General features: G+C 44.4%; 1 protein-coding gene across 5 annotated transcripts in view; it reads right to left on the bottom strand.

Moving 5' to 3' along the window:
- tln2b (talin 2b) overlaps positions 1 to 19,124 on the bottom strand; it is an 82,119-nt gene that overhangs the window by 20,869 nt on the left and 42,126 nt on the right. For 4 of the 5 annotated variants that reach the window (XR_013077255.1, XM_076732750.1, XM_076732747.1 and 1 more), the window contains exons 10-37: positions 18,499 to 18,654; positions 17,671 to 17,772; positions 17,482 to 17,558; positions 16,056 to 16,239; positions 15,429 to 15,542; positions 14,908 to 15,016; positions 14,025 to 14,233; positions 13,708 to 13,806; positions 12,955 to 13,122; positions 12,310 to 12,604; positions 10,313 to 10,479; positions 9,434 to 9,562; positions 8,135 to 8,248; positions 7,848 to 7,961; positions 7,603 to 7,737; positions 7,248 to 7,376; positions 7,039 to 7,141; positions 5,826 to 6,034; positions 5,269 to 5,388; positions 4,889 to 5,086; positions 4,168 to 4,307; positions 3,510 to 3,603; positions 3,008 to 3,097; positions 2,776 to 2,898; positions 2,044 to 2,187; positions 1,675 to 1,860; positions 1,430 to 1,570; positions 627 to 808 (exon numbers count right to left, since the gene is read on the bottom strand). Coding sequence is in view for 4 of the 5 variants with exons in the window: in XM_076732750.1 (XP_076588865.1) it covers positions 627 to 808; positions 1,430 to 1,570; positions 1,675 to 1,860; positions 2,044 to 2,187; positions 2,776 to 2,898; positions 3,008 to 3,097; positions 3,510 to 3,603; positions 4,168 to 4,307; positions 4,889 to 5,086; positions 5,269 to 5,388; positions 5,826 to 6,034; positions 7,039 to 7,141; positions 7,248 to 7,376; positions 7,603 to 7,737; positions 7,848 to 7,961; positions 8,135 to 8,248; positions 9,434 to 9,562; positions 10,313 to 10,479; positions 12,310 to 12,604; positions 12,955 to 13,122; positions 13,708 to 13,806; positions 14,025 to 14,233; positions 14,908 to 15,016; positions 15,429 to 15,542; positions 16,056 to 16,239; positions 17,482 to 17,558; positions 17,671 to 17,772; positions 18,499 to 18,654 (4,031 nt within the window). In the remaining variant the exon portion in view is untranslated. The remainder of the gene's footprint in view (positions 1 to 626; positions 809 to 1,429; positions 1,571 to 1,674; positions 1,861 to 2,043; positions 2,188 to 2,775; positions 2,899 to 3,007; positions 3,098 to 3,509; positions 3,604 to 4,167; positions 4,308 to 4,888; positions 5,087 to 5,268; positions 5,389 to 5,825; positions 6,035 to 7,038; positions 7,142 to 7,247; positions 7,377 to 7,602; positions 7,738 to 7,847; positions 7,962 to 8,134; positions 8,249 to 9,433; positions 9,563 to 10,312; positions 10,480 to 12,309; positions 12,605 to 12,954; positions 13,123 to 13,707; positions 13,807 to 14,024; positions 14,234 to 14,907; positions 15,017 to 15,428; positions 15,543 to 16,055; positions 16,240 to 17,481; positions 17,559 to 17,670; positions 17,773 to 18,498; positions 18,655 to 19,124) is intronic. The other variant, XM_076732749.1, reaches the window with a different exon arrangement.

Below are 19,124 nucleotides of genomic sequence, written 5' to 3'. Positions count from 1 at the left end.
ATATTAATAAAAATTAGGATAGAAAGAATAGCTTTCACTTTTCTGACAAGAGTTCATATCTGTATTAAATATGATGCTACAACCAGCAGCCCATTACCTTAGCTTAGCATAAAGACCAAACAATACAAAACCCACCATCCAGCACCTCCAAAGCTCACTGACAAAAGGGCGGTATGAATCTTCTCATCTCACTATTCTGACAAGAGCGAATGAATGAATTTCCAAAAATGACAAATTATTCCTTTAAAGCAGACTGTCAGCCGGGCTCTAATCAAATGCAGTCTATTCTGGGCCTTGGCTGCTGTGAGAATAGCGTATGCATGTGATTGGAGGATGGTGATGATGAAGACAGAACACTACCTTTGATGAAATGTGTTGCTGATCCACCATAGCTCATCGTCTCATCACTGCTCTATAATGTTCACTAATCTATTACAATGCAGCTGGAATCTGGGCAGATATAAAGTAATGTGGCAATTTATTTCTTAGCTGAACAGACATCACAGAATAAGCCCTGCGGTCTCAGAAACAATTTTTTCCACCAACTGAGAGCAAAGAATTCCAAACTTTGATTCAGGATAATCCTGCAGAGACAGATGCTGCGGTCGGTGGGATTAATAACCAACCTGATGGAGGTGATGAGGCTCTTGATTGAATCAGAAACGGTTCTGGAGTGGCCAGCTAGTATGGACCAGGTGGGAGGGTCTTTGGGGTTGAGGACCAGCGAGCGGGCTGTTTCCAAAAGGTAAGTGGAGCTGTCGAGCATGGAGCGGGCGGAGCGCACAATGGGCTCCTGTGCTGCTGAGCCCTGTGGAAATGAGAAAGGTTAGAGCAGGTGAACAGGCCAGGTAACAGCTCAACAGAGCTAGTGACATTGCTGTGACAGAGTTGTTAATATTCCTTGACTACCCTGGAGAGATCAAAGGTGCAATCAAAGGGGGGGATGAGATTAGAAAGACAGCTTTACACACATGCAGGAAGAAACACCTTCAGTCTTTATGATCCGAGCCAAAGCCTCCCTCGACAATTAGATTAACAAGCTGAAGATTAGAGCAGCTGTGCTGAGAGAGAGTGCCGTTAAACACTGCCCTCCAAAAGATTACAGCCTTAAAGCTTTTAGAGGAACTTGTTCCACTCAGATTGAAAAATAAAAGTCTATCTTTCTCCTTGAATCTTTCTTTGACTTTAAAAGAAAAGGGAAAATTGGACCTCAATCCAGCCCCCCACCCCCATGTTTTCTGTATAAACCCTTTAGTGTTGGCTCATATAAAGGTGCTTGTTTAAAGGGGAGTGCAGAAGTCACAAACATATTCATTAAATCTCTCTGAAGAGTAGCTTCAAGATGCTCTGTGGGATGAGTGGAAAAAAAAAATACAAATGGGATGTTTCTAAACGGGCATTACAAACAAGCATCAGACTGGTTGAATACCTCATTGCTGATCTGAGCTGGGATGCTCGCAAACTCAGGGTTGTTGGCAAAAGTTGACAGGTTTTCTACAGCCTCGAGGAGCGGCGTCGTAGCAACACGGCACCTGTTTCTGTTCTCTTCTGAAAAATCCCCGTCTAAGGCCTGAAAAGAGACGCCGCCATATGAATATTTGTCCACACTGAACGATGCGCGCATTCACAGCTTCTCACTTGGCGGAAGAATTCTGGAACAAATTTACACTCAACGTTTTGATCAGTTGGGGAGTTGACCTTGATGGTTTTGACAAGGTTGGCTGTGGTGTTGGCCACCTCTTTGGCTGACTGGACAAACTGTCTCCTGGCCACGGGGTTGGAGGTCTTGGAGGAGGCCAGGCGGCAGGCGTTACACAGAGCGGAAGTATGCTTGGCCACAATTGTTGCTGCAGACAAGACCTGACGAGCAAAGAAACCCCAGCAAACAGAAAGCGGAGTTGTGTGATAATGAGGTGTGTCCAGTGAATTACTGATGGTTTTCAAACTTAACGAGGCATTTAATTCAAGTCACAAGAGATCTGTATGCACTACTGTCCCCATATGTCAGGGAGTGAGCCTGTAAAAGCTTCTAGCTCAGCTTACCTGTGATGGACTACTTGCTGGGTCCACTAAGTTTTGACAAGCCATCTGTATAGCCTGGTGAGCCCTTGCAAACTGGATGGGATCCACCAGCCCCTCATGGCCTGACTGACTATTGGGATCCGACACACCGACAAGATAAGAGGCCTACAGGGCAGAAAACAAAAAGTCATATCAATGTATCGGTGCGCCGCTACAGGATCTTTATTGTCCTCCAAGATCCCATTTGTTGTCACAGACAAGCTAGCACTCCCCACATGCAGTCCAAGTTCGTGAATAGATACAAAGAGAGATTTATATTGTATACATGGTGCAAAGCGCGGGAGCTTTTTGAGAGGAGATAAGCAGAGGGAACATAAGGTCTGTCAGAGTGTGCCCTTTTCCAGACAAGCCGGCTGAATGCTGCAGGGAGGTGAGGATGTTATTTCACAGCTTTAAAGCTGGGAGTCTGTAAAACCTCCAATGAAACCTGACTCACCCTGCCTCGCTGTGGTGGTTTTCCGATAGGAAGTGTCCCGCTAAGGTCTAAATGTATTTTATGAATGGATTCCACCATCCAATTCCACCAGCTTGTATTATATCAACCTTAAAAACAATTAGCTTCTCCCAATTCAAACAAACTGTGACTCATTCCAGGCATATATCTTAAAAGAGGGGAAAGCAGAAAAAGAGAGCAGAAAGCTGAGATGAGAGCATGCTAACTCACAGTGAGTCAGTGCCACGCTGCGACCTCACCTGTCCCGCAGCCTCCGTCAGCCCACACAGAGCTTTGGACGCCACGCCCACGCTCTCCCCAAAGGCTACCACATCACCTGTCTTACAGTGCTGAGAAATGCCTGCCATTGATTCTCCCAGGACCTGAGGCGTTTGGAAATGGAGTACAAATTAGATCTTCAGCTGCCTTCCACGTAAAATATCTCTGACAGTTAAAGTATATAGTTAGCACAATTATTTTGAAAGCCTGTACCTTTGAGTTCTCCATGACGCTCTCGATGCAGTCAAAGTAGGAGAGCTCGTTGACAGGCTCGTTGGGATTATCGAGGAGGCCTCTGACAGCCTGTACACAGACAGACATGATAATAATAGAAACTAGCGTGGACACAGCAGTGAACTTTCCTGATTTTGCACTTTTATCAGCCACTTAATTTAGATTAGAAAAAGGAAACACTTTAAATGTAAATCAAGCTGCCTTGATAAAATCGAGCCTTTTACATGCACAGCCTGGTTGTCACTTTCAGTTACTTGAGTACAAGTGAACCTATGCAAAATGCTCTTGTGCCATTAATGCATATATTGCAGTTAAATTTAATGTCCATCTACAATGAATCAAAATTGATGGAAGCAAAGGGTGAAAAACTGCACCTAGTTTCCCGGATTACAAACACGCAGGCATGTACAGGCAACAGAAAACAGGCCTGGTGAGAAGGAAGTCGTTGTGTTGTACAGTGTGTGTGTGTGAGCACGGCTACCTCCAACTCCCTCAAGGCGTTGTCACACTCCTTTTGTCCTGCTGCTTGCTGGGTACAGAGCGTGATCAGCTGGTTAATACTCTCTGTCACTGCCCTGAAACACACAGGCAGCCACACAGGCTTTTTAGCTCTCACATGTGTCCTCTGCATGCACACTCAGCCTGGCTTCACTCACACTCACTCACACATGCTTTCAGCTCCCTTATTCAAGCACGCCACTGCCGGCCTCTCACTGCGATGGGCTAACAGTGCACAGGAGTGCTGAGATTGTCTTGAGTTTGTGTTCAGCCTTGCTGAGCACAGACAGGCCCTAGCCAAGGCTTCCATCTTCCTAATTAGACAGAGAGAAGTCAGTCAGGCCCAAAGCCCTGCGGGACCAGCTGCTTGGCTTCTCACAAGGGGAAGGATACATACTCCTTCTAGCAATGCCGAACAGACACAGCTTAGGAGTGGCATACAGATGCAGCAGTGGGGGAAGTTTTGTGACATTTAAGAGCAGAATTAGATTTTTTTCCATAACTTTCTACAGGCCTGAATCTGTACCAGGATTCATATTTAGGACAAAATGGCTCAGTTTACCAGCAGATACGGTATCATATTCATTAGAGACAAACAGAAAATCCGATTCACATCAGCTGTTATCTGCATCATATCACACCTTGCTGCCACAGCTAGAAGATTCTTGGCATTGGCTGCACCCGGATCCACAGACAGAGACTTGGCAGCCAGCAGCAGCTTGCTGGACGCCATGGAGATGTTCTTCAGATTACCAATGACTTGGATCTGGTCGTCCTGGCTCTGCACAGGCAAGGAAAAAAAAACAAAAAAAAAAAAACCCACAGGTGATCTTTAAAGTGGATTCAGAGCTCTGTTAAATCTTATCAAACACATACACAGTATTTACTGTCAGTAACAGCTGTTAAGAGATAAAGTGCTATAAAGTATGTATGTATGTGTGTCCCAGCCACCTGTATCCTTTCCTTCCCTCAGCAGGCCTCTTTGAGGCCTAACCCTAACCCTGATTAAAGCTCGGGTGTCATGCTAGATCAACTCAAATCCCACGATCTTTCCAAATTAATGAGCAAAATAACCAGAACAAGAACATCACAAGATCTCATTACATCTGACTGTGTTAGTGCTCTTGGGGACAATCATGTGCTGAACTGAATTAGATGAAAATGCCTAATTAGCAAATGACTTAAACAGCTTAGGTAACAGAATGACACAAAAAACATGAGTTTGACCACTCAGCATTGAAGGCTTTTACGTTTCTGGAGGTTTGAATGCTCCTCGCCATGTGGAAAACACTGGTGGCAGTGAATTACCACTGCAGTGATTCAATGGAGTTGGTAGTTTGGCTGCATGATCATGAAACCTACTTGGGTGTGTCCGGCCATTTCAATGCCAGCATCCAGGAACTCATCAAAGTCTTGGCTGAACTTCCCGGAGGCCGCAGCCAGCTGGCTGCTTGTTCCACGAGAGGAGTGGACGACCTCGCCTGCAGAGTGGTTGAGTTCAGCTGCTGTGTGGTTCAGATCAGTCTGGGCCTCCTGGAATGTCTTAAGGCACGGAGGGAGCTTCAAAGAAAAGATGCACATCAATTAGGGGATATTGTAGTGCTCACGTGAGAAATTAAGCCGAATGGAAATAACCTGTTTGCAAATGAAGTGATATTTTAATATATGTGTTCAGTACAGATGTTTTTTTACTACAAATACACTAAATGTCAAGAACTGCCAAAGTAAAAAGCTTGACTCACAACATCCACCAGCAGCTTCTTGCTGGCCTCTCCGATGCTCCTGAGGGCCATGTCAACATCCTTCTGGCCTGGCAGGCAATTCACACAATTATTCAGGGAGTGCGACACTGCTTTGGCCACCTGAAACACAGCATGACGGCCAGTCAACAGACTGCCATCAGTCACTCAAACAATGCGCGACACAATACAAAGTCCCAGAGCAAAGCTATAAGGGGAAAAAACATTTCAAATGCAAATTGGGCTCACAGTGGTGCACAGTAATCCGTGTCACTAATTTATGCTGCTGTCACAGATATATGCCAAACAATATGTTTATCCCCCGAAGGGCTGCAGGAGAATGAGCAGTTTTACTCCGGCACTCCTGAGAGAGGAATACCAGGCGAGCGACAGAGCAGAGAGAAAATAGCAACGCTTAGAGGGGATGATTGTTATGGAAAGAAGAAATGTTTACAAATCAACAGAGGAGAGGGAGAGAGGGGCCTGAGAGGAACAATGCGATTCCTACATGAATATCACTGCCTCTGGGGGAGACATTACCGGGAGCTGCAGTATGCTACCTGTGCCAGTCTCTGCTGACTCTCAGCATCTCCTGGATGAACCAGGGCCTGATGGGCTTCATGGATCAGCATGGCAGAGCCTTCCATGACATACTGGGCTGAGTCCAGCATCGCAGCTGCAGCCTGGGGCTCCTTGGTGCTGGCTGCCACTCCTCTGGCTGCTTGAGCCAGTGTCCTTAAAGCCTGTGCTGTTTCTCTGGCAGCCACACCTGCGAACAACCAGTCACATGGACAAAGTTGAATCATGAAGCAAAAACAAATAATATCAGTCCAATAGTATCATGTGAAGATACAACCTAGCCACTTCATGTGCATAACAGAAATCTGGTGTATTAGCTATGGATGTTACACAAGTATAATATGCTATGCATATAGAGTAAATAAGATGTTCATATTCTCCTCTGTTGAACATTGTTGTGTAGTGAGAGTAAGTAACCATTTTTCTGTAGAAATTGAAACTGACATTTTACTAAACACATTAATTTCAGTCTCATTAGTTTTTGCAGCCGTCCTGTTTGAGCACTACAAACCGAGAGGTATGTGTATTTCCTGACTTAACTATAATTGCAGTAGCAGTGTGCAAATCAGCTGGCAGGGGCTAGCCGTAGCACGCTGAGAACAAACTGATACTGAAATGCCCTCATTGTTTAAATAAATGAGTTAATATAATAAATATGGCCCCGCATGGGAGGTGCCTTTAACTTATTATACACAGAGCCGAGAAGAAAAGCAGCAAATTGCATCAAATTGCATTAGGCAGCCAAGTGGAGCCATTTGCTGATGGAATGTTAAATCTAGTGAAAATAAGATTAATGAGTAGCGAGCAGCACCCCGAGCCACAGCATGAGCTGCTGCCTGGGAGCGTTCATTGTTAGAAATGCTTTTCTCTATCTGTCTTCATCTCTCCTCCCCTGAGATCCCCAATTGAGCCAGAATTGACACGAAAACAGTCGGGCCCTGCTGGATTCGGAGTGTTCAGTTTAAGGCAATAGTCGTAGCACAAATAAAGGGAGTCATAATGTTCCCTGCCACACTCCCACTTAGCGCAATTTAAAGAAACAACTTTTTTCCATAAAATTACAGTCAGCAATCCATATTGTTTACTATATGCATCGACTGCGACAATGTAAGCACTCTAGAAAGAAGTAAATTATTTAACTAAATGACTACTTAAGCTTAAGACCTGCTGTCTGTGCAGAATAACTTCTCTTACCTGTATAATGCTCATTGCCCTGCGCAGCACATGTCAGCAACTGGGCCATGGAGGAGCCCACAGCCTTAGATGTGCTTCCTAAGTCCTGAGCGCACTTCTCCAGCTGCGTGAGCAACAGATAACAGAAACGAACCGCTGGATTCATTGATCTGCTCATTATGATCTGCTGTTGGACATCTGCAGTGTGTTTCAACTGAAAGTGTACTGACCGTTTCTCCAGGAAGAGGTTTGAGTTGGCCATCAATGACAGACATCTTGGCATCCTGAAGCTCACTCTTGAGCGTCTGTACAGTTTTGAGGGCTGAATCGATCTCCAGAGGACCACAGGCTTCATGGGCCTTCAAACAGCACACACACACATGTAAATGTTACTCATGTGCACCCATACATTACGCGGTGCAGACAGGATGCCAGCCTGTATGCTGTGCTTGGTATCTCTAAATGAGATCAAGGCGCTGGGCTTACCCAAGTGCAGCCTTACAGCACACATTTCACAGAGACAGCAACAAATCCCACATCAGTGAGATGAATCCTGCTAGCTCTAACAGTGTTATGTAAAGATACCTTCTGGGTGGCTGTCCTGAGCTCGGCCAGGCAGGTAGCCAAGTTCTTGGCACACTGGCCCAGTTGCATCGCAGCAGCTTGGTCAGCCACCGTCGGAACTGCTGACTTTGCAGACGTCACCATCTTACTGCCGGGCTGAGTGACGGTGACAGAAAAAGAACAACAGCAAATTGATAAAGCAGCTGTTTTTGCGTGTGGATCTGATGACAGAGTTTGCTCGTTAATGACAGGGCGAAAGCTCTAACCTGCAAGAAGCTCTGGCTGGCCATGATGAGGGCAAGCTGGGCACCGAGCTCCTCGGGCTGAGCCTGGGTGCTCCTCATGCCCTGCACCAACTGGGGAATACTATCTGCAACTGCCTGCATTTAAATACATCATTAATGTATGCCTCATATCCACACTGTGATGACTGAAAGAGAAAGGCACTGCCAAGACGACCAAAGATACATATTTTATGTTTCATACAAGGATCAAGTTTTCTAATGCATTATTTATTTTTTAATAGAACAGCTAAAAGAGCACATGATCTTACCTTGCAGCTGTGTACTAGCTGTTGGTGTGAGACTGTATTTTTGTTGGAAGCAGCAGCATTTTGGGCCGCTGCGATGGTCTGAGTAGCAGCGGCCGCTGCCTGCTTAGCAGCTATCTGTTCAGGAGATACAAATGGGAATCATTTAAGCTACAGTGAGAGAGTGGAGCCTGGCTGAGAGTCACATTCTTTCACTCCGTGCAGTATTAAGCTGTCATGTTCTGTATGCAGACAGAGTTGTTCTCATCAAACCAAGAGGGGTCACAAACAAAATGTTTTGTAAGAGGGAAATGGGCGGGATCGCAATGCTCAATTGTTATTTCATGAGATGATCGGCATTGCTTTCCCCTTGCTGTGCTTCCACAAATGAAGCACTAAAAATATACGGCTTAGCTCACATTAAGATTGACAGCATTGAAAGCGGTAGGAGAAGGCTTCCTTGTTGAGTGGATAAGGAGGAGAGGATGAAAAAAGACAGCCAGAATACATGATATCATTATACTAAAAGAAAAACAAGCATGTAGAACTGACACAAGAGGCAGAAGTAGCATTTTCTACCTACGTTTTAGTGGAGTCTGTATTTTTAATACTCAATGCAGCATACTGTATTTATTTCTGAATAAAAGCACGTGGACATCTGCACAACAGTGAACAACAGTGTGATGGGAGACAACAGGTAAGATTAAAGAGGTCTTAAGGAGCCTAAATGTGACTGTGATAATTGTGACATCCACACTTGGAGATTCATGACACTTTGGTCCTCATCGGCTCACACATTTCCTTGACGGAGGTCACCATTAGCACCATTACTGAGACCATCTGACGCAAGGAGGCGGACTGAGATGTATGTCTGATAGCAGAATGATCCCAGCCCTGGGTAATGCATAGTTTATGTGCTTGGGAAATTGAACATTGGGTGCTCTAGAGAAGAGAGGGGCTAGTCATTAGGGGCAAACTGATACAAAAGGCTAAACACAGATCTTTACACTCAGATAGTTCACTCACAGCACTAATGGATTTATAGCTCACTGCAATGGGAAAAGAGGAATCACACAGACAAACACGCTAAATGGGCTGCATTTGTTCAAATGGCCGCCGAAGTGTTTCATTATTCGAACGCTGTCATACGTTTCCTTTATCCTCATGTTGAAACTCTCCATTTATTTCTAGTGCACTTCTACTTTGTTTATTCTACAGGGACGACAGAATGTGGGAACATCGCTGGCAAGAAGAAACGAGGGGAGTTGTGTTTTGATCTAGGTCAACAACGTGTATGACGACATGTGCACTCTCATGGCTCACCTCCAGCCTGTTGACCAGTTTTTTCTTTATGGCGTTCTGAGCTGCAGCATTAGTCGCAACACGTAGCCCCTCAGCTGCCTCCCTGAGCCTCTGCTGCTGGTCCTCATTCTCTGGGTAGGCAGCCGCCCCCTGTGAGCACATAAACACACACGTCCATGACACATGCATACATATTACAATTGCTATTAGCGCTCAGCAATGGAAGTTTAACAACTTATACACGTTGTACAATAGATGCAAAGGGGCACTTAGCTCTGACTGCTTTCTGACAGTTTCCAAGGAAACAGCACATGCCAGATTCCTACTTCCTCTTTGATAATGGCAGTGATGTGATGATTAATGTGTCACGGATCAAAAACATCTAACGTGCCACAAGCAGCGTTTCCCTTGCCTGGGTATTTCACACTGATAATATCCTGCTCGACAGTGCCAGGGGCTTATTAAGAGCCACGGATGCTGCACCCTTTTATTTTGGATGTGAAATGGATGCTGGTAGCTTGTGCATGCAGTAATGCAAAAAATGTGTATTCCATCAAAGGAAAGCATTTCAGTTCAGTTCATCTATTAGGAGTGAATTTAGTATGACAAGAAGATCATGGCGGTGTTGATGGAAACAGAGAAAAGCAGAGTAAAGCGCGCAATATCAACAATATCATTGTTTGTAATGAGGTTAAAATAATAAGAAATGCGTCGTCTATTAATTTGGAATGAAGGAGTAATTAAACTACAGAACATAAAACAACGCAATTATGACAAAGCAATTGATTAGATAATGAAAAAATGTCAAGAAATGATAAATCACATTACTAGTTACATGCCAGTAAACGATCAGTCATATTTGTTGCATTACAATGTGAGAACAAAGGTATTCCACTCCACCTTAGCAGCCTCCACCATGCGAGCCGTGGCATCAGCCAGGAGTTTGGCTGCAGCCAGCAGTTTCTTGGAGTTGTCAACATCAACTTCGGCCTCTGCGTCAGATCTCATGGCATTGACCAAGTCAGAGGTGGCCTGGGCTAACACCCTGGCCTGACGCACCATCTCACCTATTCACACATACACACAGATAGTTTGTTAGTCCACAACGCCCCCGACAAACATCCAGATTATCCACTCGAATGGCAGCACAACGACAAAGCTGATTTGGTGTCTGCAAAGTTACATTTGTTTTTGTTTTTCTGTCTGTTCTTTGTGCAGATTGCTGTAGATTTGTATGCATTTTGACAGCGAGAACTTTTTGGAAGTGAGGGTTTCAGAGTTGTCATCATCCGTTTAGCCATTAGAGTGGAGGATGTGTTCCCTATGACAAAGGATTTCCCAAACAAAACAAGACAAACAGCAAATCTGTGCCAGGTCAGTAATGTATAAGTGTGGCTGGCTGGTCCCTAACACGTGCTTTTACTTTAACAGTCAATAGCACGTCATTAATAATTTTGTTGTGGTTAGTCGAAATTTACAAAGACATCTCTGTCTTTAAAAATGTCTCTAACTGAATCCAAAAAACCTAATCTTGCAGTGCAGTCACAATTTTTCAGCCTGTTTCCAACTAGATCTAGAAATTAAAACTCAAATTTCAGAATACAATGATATGCAGAATATGCAAAGTAAGCAGTGTCTCCAACCGTCAGAAACAATGCAGTGGAGTAAAAAGATGATAAAGATAAACACAGTATTTGAACAAATGTGCTTAGATACAATCCACAACTGCACATCTGCATCAAATGCATGTGTGACATGGATAAACTCTTATATGGGTCATTCTATAATCTAATATCAGTATATGTATATTATGAAATATCTGGATGGTCTGTAGAGTCTATTTTTGGCTAATCCAGCGACTTTAATGCCTAAAAAAGAAAAATAAGTCATCTAACAGATGTAAAAATCCTGTACATCCAACAGTGAGTTAAAGCAGTCCTGTTCTCTGATCTGTAGCATTGTCCACAACGGCCCACCACAACCAGCGATATTAAATGTATAATTATTTCAGTAGACGAAGTGTGACAGTTGATGGATTAATAGAATCTCATATCATCAAATCACCAAACCTGTGTGCATCTAGAAGACGTTTCTGTAAGTGTTTCAGTCCTGTGGAGACGAATCGCTGTTTTCACCTTCATGAACTTTTATGGCTGACGGTTTCCAGTGAGTCATCCTCTCTCACACAAATGAAAGTCTTTGGAATATATGTAACATCTCCCCACACACCTGCTATAAAAAGCTGTGTTTCCCAAACACCCACCTCCAGCTTGAAATAACTCACCCAGAGAAGTGTATGAAAGACAAGACATCCAGGTGCTTTACAACCTACATCCAGCAGCCCCGGGAGTCGTCCGACACACTATATGTAGAATGACCTGGAATCACTGAATGCTGATCTATAACTGCAGGTTTTTTTTTTTTCTTGTTGATTTATAGAAGGTAAAATGTTTGTCCTTCCAAAAAATGCCCAGGTCATGTGTTTCCTGTTAAGTTTCAAAGCCTCCCTGATGCTGATTGAGACCAGATTGAGAGCTCTGTAGTGGTTTTGGATGACATGCTTCCTACAACCTCTTGAGAAATGGCTGGGGTTGGAAATTCTTCAGCCTTATGGCTCAAACCATAACAAATAACCCCAGCTTTGAAAGCAGGGGTTTGTAGCTCACTTAACATAGACACAAATATGGATAATATCTTAAGGCCACCTTATGTAGTCAAAACACATGAGAACAAATGCAAGCAGGTCTTTATTAAAGATCCTGATTTATTACCATTTAGTCCTCATTGTGAGTAAACAGATAAACCGAGGAGACACCAAACAACTTTAATTAACAGCATTTTTCAGAGGGCTTCTCCCACAACATCCTCTAGCCTCCAGCGTTTCTTTTTGCACTCACCGGCATCACCCATGGAGGTGAAAATGTTTTCTGTCACGTTCATGATCGTGTCCGTGGCCTGGTCGTAACGTCCGATGGGCTCTCCGCAGCTGGCGTAGTGGCGGACGTGCTGCAGCAGGTCGCTGAGGGCCTGGCTCACCACGCCAGCTGCTGCCCCGACTTGCTTCAGCAGCTCGCCGTCGTCGCTGGCCGAGCGGCAAGACTTGACACAGGTTTCCACGGAGCGGTCCACCAGTTTGCCGGCCTCGACAAGCTGCTCCTGACACACTGGGGAGCTGATGGTTGGGCTCACCACCTGCACCGAGCATAGTCGTTGGCAGAGAGGCGAATGAATTACAAGAGGTGTAGACTATTCTGATTACAGACAGGCTATACCAATGGCAATCCTTATCTAATCTAACAGAGTGCATGAATAAAATTGGTATTTATTAGCTTCTGACCAAAAAAGCACTTGTTTTGCTCATGATTTCACAGAGAGGCCTGTGTTTGAATTGAAAAAAGTTCAATATTGCACTTCTCCATGGTAAACTGGAAATAGTAAACAATGGCCAGTGTCATTCATTCATTCTGCTTGGCTGATTTCCTGCGTGTTGGTATGTCCTTTACCTACTTGCCTACTGAGATGAGTAAGTTTTAGATCAGTACCTTGGTGCAGGCTACCAGCTGCGAGGTGGACAGGGCACACTGAGTGGCAGCTGCGATCACCCGGTTCTGCAATATGGTGTCCTCGGCCACCTGGGCCACGTTCTTGGCCTTCAGGACTAACATAGCAGCTGCATTGGCCACTGCTTTGGCCAGATTCATCAGGGTGTCCTGCAACATATTAATCAATGTCCTTCACTGAAACACAGCACAGCTGCGCACATGTGACTGAGGGGAGCAGGAAAGTAGATGTTTGTAACTCATATTGTTCAGCTGATGTAGTGTGAATACTGCACATCTCATGCACCAAGAATAGTGTAATAGTAATGTAGTGATTATGAATTTAACGAAGTGAATAACAAATGATATCTGTATTAAGTGAATGCATTACAAATTACACTGATCTTTGTGTAGTAGAAGACTATTGACCATGAAATGAAGAATACAGATGTTATATAAGCGCTCTTCTTTAGGCATTAACACTAAAGAGAGCGGTGTCAAGGCTGTGAGATGACATTTAGGAAATAAAAGATGTTTATGAGGAAGGTAAATGGCACTGTATTGTCATTTTACTACTGAAAGATCCTCCTGATGCTTTGTTATAAAATCAACATTACAGCAGTCTAATAATAAAGCCTGACATGATTACATAAGTGTGTATTGACATTTTTAAAGGGGGGCTGAGAATCTGTGTGTGTGTGTGTCTTCCTGTTTGGCCAGCAGTGTCATAGAAACAGTGAGTGGGCGGCGTCCAACCTGGAACTTCTCATCGGTCTCGCCCTCCCCCATGTGACGGAGCAGGTCCCCGCTGGCCTGTCCGATGCTTCCTGCCGCAGTCAGCACCGTCTGTCTGGGCTGTACGAGGATGACATCACCACATTCATTACACTGGCCTGGCCTGTTCTCACACAGGCCCCCGTGAATTATCTAAAACAGATTTCTGGATCAAAAATCATCATCACTGGGACACTGATAAAAAGAAAAGCAGTTCAACGCCGCATGTGGCTTTGTGGCTACCGGGATTACAGTGGAGGATAAAGCTAAGTCAGTGCAATAATCAGCCGGCTTCTCACCTCGGCGGCTGCAGGCTCAACAGATCGCAGCAGATCTGACACAGCTCCTGCCAGCATGCGGGCAGCACCCATGAGCTTATGTCCACTGCCCACCTCATCGTCCATTAATGCCGCTAGCAGCTTGACACCCTTAGACATCTCCGTGAGGTTGGAGGAGATGGTGGTGATGGCGCAGCCCACCGCGGTGTAGTCGGTTTCTGTGGGCTCACCTGCGGAGGATGGATGGCCATCATTATTGCAAACTACACCTCTGCTGTGCATCTCAATTTGCTGTGCTGCTGCCACATTGATTTAGCAAATCCACAGGGCAGCTCGCGTGTCACCTGCTTTAACACACACATCAGTGTCAGCGCCATAATTAGAGCCCATTTGAAATGGTTCCACGGAGATGAGCACGTTGATGGAGCAAGTGGCCGTGAAGAAGAAAAACTTTGTATTAGGTAGCAGATAGTGACGGGAATAAGTGCAACCAAACAGATGGCAAGGTAAGATTAAAACCCTGCAAAAGGCTGGCAGGAACCTGACTGGCACTGTGCCAAGTAAAACGGGGAGCAGAGAGAGACACACTGGCAGTAAGCTGAGGTTCAGGACAACAAGTTCAAGATTTATTTATCAGTCGGAATGTTTATTAGGGAAAATATCCCTGAATGCACCCTTGTTTAGAAGAGCATCATCACTGACCTGGAAAACATGTTTATTGATTTCCACCTTGGGGTTACAATAACATAAAGATAAACAATATTTTTAATAACAGGGCAATTTCCTTTAGAGCTTTGCCCGGCCCGCACTTCATAAAGCAGAATGCTGGTGCAGAAATAAATGAAAACTGAAAACGATAGTGTGTTCCATCCTTTAGCTGTTTAGTATTCTCCTGGGCACTCACCTGCAGTGAGATTGACCACAGATGCTGTTCCAGCGGTGATGGCATCAACTTGAGAGTGGATTTCATGTTTGGATTCATCCACTTTGTTCTGAACCCAAACCCTGGATGCCTTTTGGTGGAGGAGGGAAAGGAGAGCTATTGGCTTTCATCACAGTGGGTGATTTTCAGCTCATATAAACTTTCTCGTGCAGGATTAAAGGACTAGGGCTGTACAACACCTACAGCTTTGGAAATGCTCGAGCATGAAATACAACCTCCATATTTACAGTCAGTTCTGTGTCCTAATTATATTTGAGAAATATGATGGACTTTGATGTGCTGTGAATTTTTAATTCCATCGAATCTGCCTTTGCCTTGCAAAACCAGAGGCTGTGATATCAGAAAGCACACATTCAAGAGCTAGAGAAGTGGAACTGGAGTTGCTTTAAATGATGGGATGTGGAGGAGTATTGTACATATCCATGCCGCATCTATCATAAGATATTTTTAAAAACTGTGTAGTAAGTAGAAAAGAGACTTACCAAGTCGTGGCCCAGGGGAGGCAGATTATCTACATTCCCCAGGTCAGCCTGAGCCTGCTGCACAGCCTGCATGCTGCTGTTGATAGTTCCCATAAGGGCCTGCTGGGCCAGACTCTGGACAATAACAAACAACAGAGACACACAGAGTGCAAATGACTAAACAAAAGCAATCTAGATAGACCATATGTATGTATTGCGTGTTGGTGCAAAACTGTGAAACTCTCTTGTAATCTAATGTCTATATACCGCAGGAGAAAGACAGGCTTTTAGTGTGAGGACGGGGAACTTTTCATTCTTGGTCTCACTCACAGCCCTCTTCATATTGTTCGCTGCGGTTCAAGGCTGACAGCAGGGACCACAAGCAATATTTCAAACGCCGCAGATCAGATTTACATAAAAAATGCGAGAACGGTCTCAACACTGTGTTCTGACATTCAAAAAAATAGAGAAAAATTGAGCCATTATGTTGAGCTCTCATTTTTGGGGTTCACACATGGTATTTTAATTGCACAGATTGGTCCAAGGTTGGATGCCGACAATTTCATGTCGAAATATGGTGACACAGGGGGAATGCGATATTTGTCCAGGACACTAAATTTGCTTGCAAGTGAAACAGCTCTCACTCACCAGTGGGGGCATGTGTCCTCTGTGCATCTGTCCAGTGGTGATCTGCTGCTGCGCAGAGGGCATAGTCCCCATGTTGAAGGTGTCAGGGCCGCCGATAGAGCCAGACCGAATTATACCTGGAAGCGCTACTGAGCCATGCTCCACACGACCCACCCGATTGAACTGCTGCTGCAAAATCGTGGACCTTACACAGGAGAAAAAAGAGACAGGGAGTGGACAAATTTCATAATTAAACACACTTTAATCATGAGGTTATTTCATTTTGTATGCGTATTCAACATGCGCACACAGGGCGCATGCAGACACACTCAAACCTGTGACCTTCTGCTTATGTGGAAAAGTAAGGATCTAAATTAAAGCATGTGAGCAGTACAAATATAAATAAAGTGAAACACCACATCTAGGGTTGGTGGCTGTGTAATGATGTTCATGCTGCTTTTCATATGCTCTTCTGTTCTTATGAAAACATCAGATCTATTATAAATGATCCTATTTTTGGATATTGTCTCTACAGGAACACTGTACTTTGCAAACTAACTTATTGAGGTGTTCTACAGACGAATATTTTCCTTTGAGTCACTTGTGGATCTTTAAATTCTGCTAATTGTTCCAGCTGATAATGCAACTGTTACAAAATCATAATTAAAACAATTATTATGCTAACAACTGCTCCCACAGTGAGTAGGCATTGTCAGAAAGAATAATGTACGGAAAAATGTCTGTTTTCCTGCCCAGCTCAACAGATGCTCCTGACTCCATTGGTTAATTATGGCTTGTTTTGAGAGGCAGCAATTATGTTTTTGTGCTGAGAACCACAACATGAGTCAATTGGCCCATAAGCAGCGGGAATATGATGTCCCATTCTGCCAGAGAGTGGTTTCACTGAGAGCCATGTGGTTTTCCAGTGACAACAAATTTCCATGCTCTGCGTGATAGAGCCCTGGTGCATCAGCATTACCTTCATTTCTGTCAGTCACTGAGTTAGACTGAGAAAATCAGGAGAGACGGCATCCAACCGAGAGATAAGAGTTAGTGAATAAAATGGCTTCCGATGAGATGACACCTTAACCTGTGTCCTCGCTTCCGAGTGATGCCACGTTCTTTTGGAGAACAAAATGATAATTTAGTGGCTTCACCCTGAAGCAGGTTTTGTGTTTAGGTCTGCAAAAACAAAAATCATCCCAGGAAGAAATTAAACAAATTGTATTCCGGACTATCGAGAACGGTGTTAGTGTTATTTTGAAATTCAGCGTGCTGTTTTTGTGTTTAATTCCAACATGACCTCTCTCGGGGTTACTATGCTGAGCAGGCAGAAACGTAATTACACGCACAATTAAACAGTGAGGTTTAAATTCAGGAGGAATAACTAGACTGTGCTGGCTCAATCAGAGCGGTCAGTGTGCAGCACAGTACGACTGCTACCCACTTCTTCGGGGAAACCGATTCCTCCAGCATGGTGGATTCCTCATCTCCCTCCAGGCCGAAACGGTCCTTACTCTGCTTCTGTTAAAAGAAGAGCAACAGTTTCAGCTCACAATGTAGGCTGGATGCATGGAGAAGTAGATGTATGCTGTATGTATTCAAATTTTACATGCATTTTTTTTTAATCACTTGCCTTTTTGAGAATGATATCAATGTACCCTGCAATAAGCTGGGATATCTGCTCTCCCTCTGTAGTCTGGACGGAGTAGTAACTCTCCTGGTACTCTCCGAAATCCTTTGCAATGCAGTAAAGACAGCAGAGAATCAGGGTAAACTATTTAACATCCATCTCGCATTGACTGAATACCTAATAAGATCCTTACAGTGTGTTCACAGACAAAAAAAATGCCTCACTGGTTTGGCTTCTTGGCAACACCTTCATTATTTCGACCCTTAGTGGAAAGTACAACTGACTGGCTGCTGTGATGCACCCTGTCAAAGAGCTGATTAAAAATTACATGCAGTCAATCTCAAAACCCACTTCAAAGCATTCTACATGAACTCAAGGGTGAATATTTTTAGTTTAAATCAATGTTGGCAAATATACCTTGGAGTATTTTTAAAATTTGCATAATCTATTAATCTTTAAATGGAGCGCTGCTTTCCAATATGGGAGGAAAACAGACTGTTGCCAACAGCTGGTAAAGAAAATTGAAAACGCTTTCAGATAAATAATACATCCAAATTCTGCACATTCTTCCCCGGGCATCTATTGTTAACTCAGATGAAATAGCTGGCTAGCATGCTGAAAATATTCAATATTGGGAGTGTGAGGTCTAAATAATTTTTAGGATGCTGTTTGTGAAAATGAAATGGGGGAGGGGGGGAATGAATATGTGATGCAGAGCTGTGTAAATCACAACATGCACGGAATAAGTGAATATGTGGACAGGATTAGGAGTGTGTAACATCTGACTCTCCAAGTAATGCCGAGGACGTGACGCAGAGAGGCACACAGTACCAGGGTGAAGCTCTTGGGGGAGGCAGCCCATCTCTTGACTGTTGTCAGAGGCCACTCCTGCACCACATCCTTCGTCTTCTCATCCACTCGCATCACTGACTCTTTGGTGATCCCCAGCAGCCGCGGGACCAGCTTATTTTTACCCTTCATCTTTTCCTGTCAGATACAGAAACATCAGACAACATTTATGTCAGTGCTATACACCTACACAGATGATTCATTCAAGGCGCAAAATCGTTGTGCCGCTCTGCCGGTGCTGTTGCACTGCACACGCTGTGTCCGTGGCTTAAAAGTCCCGAATGGAGGAGGAGAAAGGGCAGCTGTGAACTGACCCAGCAGAGTTCAGGCTTGTTTAACTGCTGCTTTATTGAACAGGGTCTCCACAGGCTTTAGTCACTGTCAGCACACCAGCATGGTGCTTCCAGCAGCTCTCTGCCTGACCGGCTCCAGTGCCCTCCACTCTCTGCCCACTGAAAATCTATTACAGCTCACTTCAGAGACTGAGCCTACACTTGGCGCCCCTCCAGGGGTGCAGAGGACGACACAGAAATTAGCGGTTTGTAGAGACGGGGGAGTTCAAAATACGTAAATCATGTGTCTCCGGGTTATTGTTTATTTGTTTTTGG

This window comes from Chaetodon auriga, chromosome 6 (assembly GCF_051107435.1).
Source record: "Chaetodon auriga isolate fChaAug3 chromosome 6, fChaAug3.hap1, whole genome shotgun sequence".
NCBI lineage: Eukaryota > Metazoa > Chordata > Actinopteri > Chaetodontiformes > Chaetodontidae > Chaetodon > Chaetodon auriga.
Note: the sequence above shows the minus strand (reverse complement) of the source record. Positions and strands in the feature narration are given on the sequence as shown.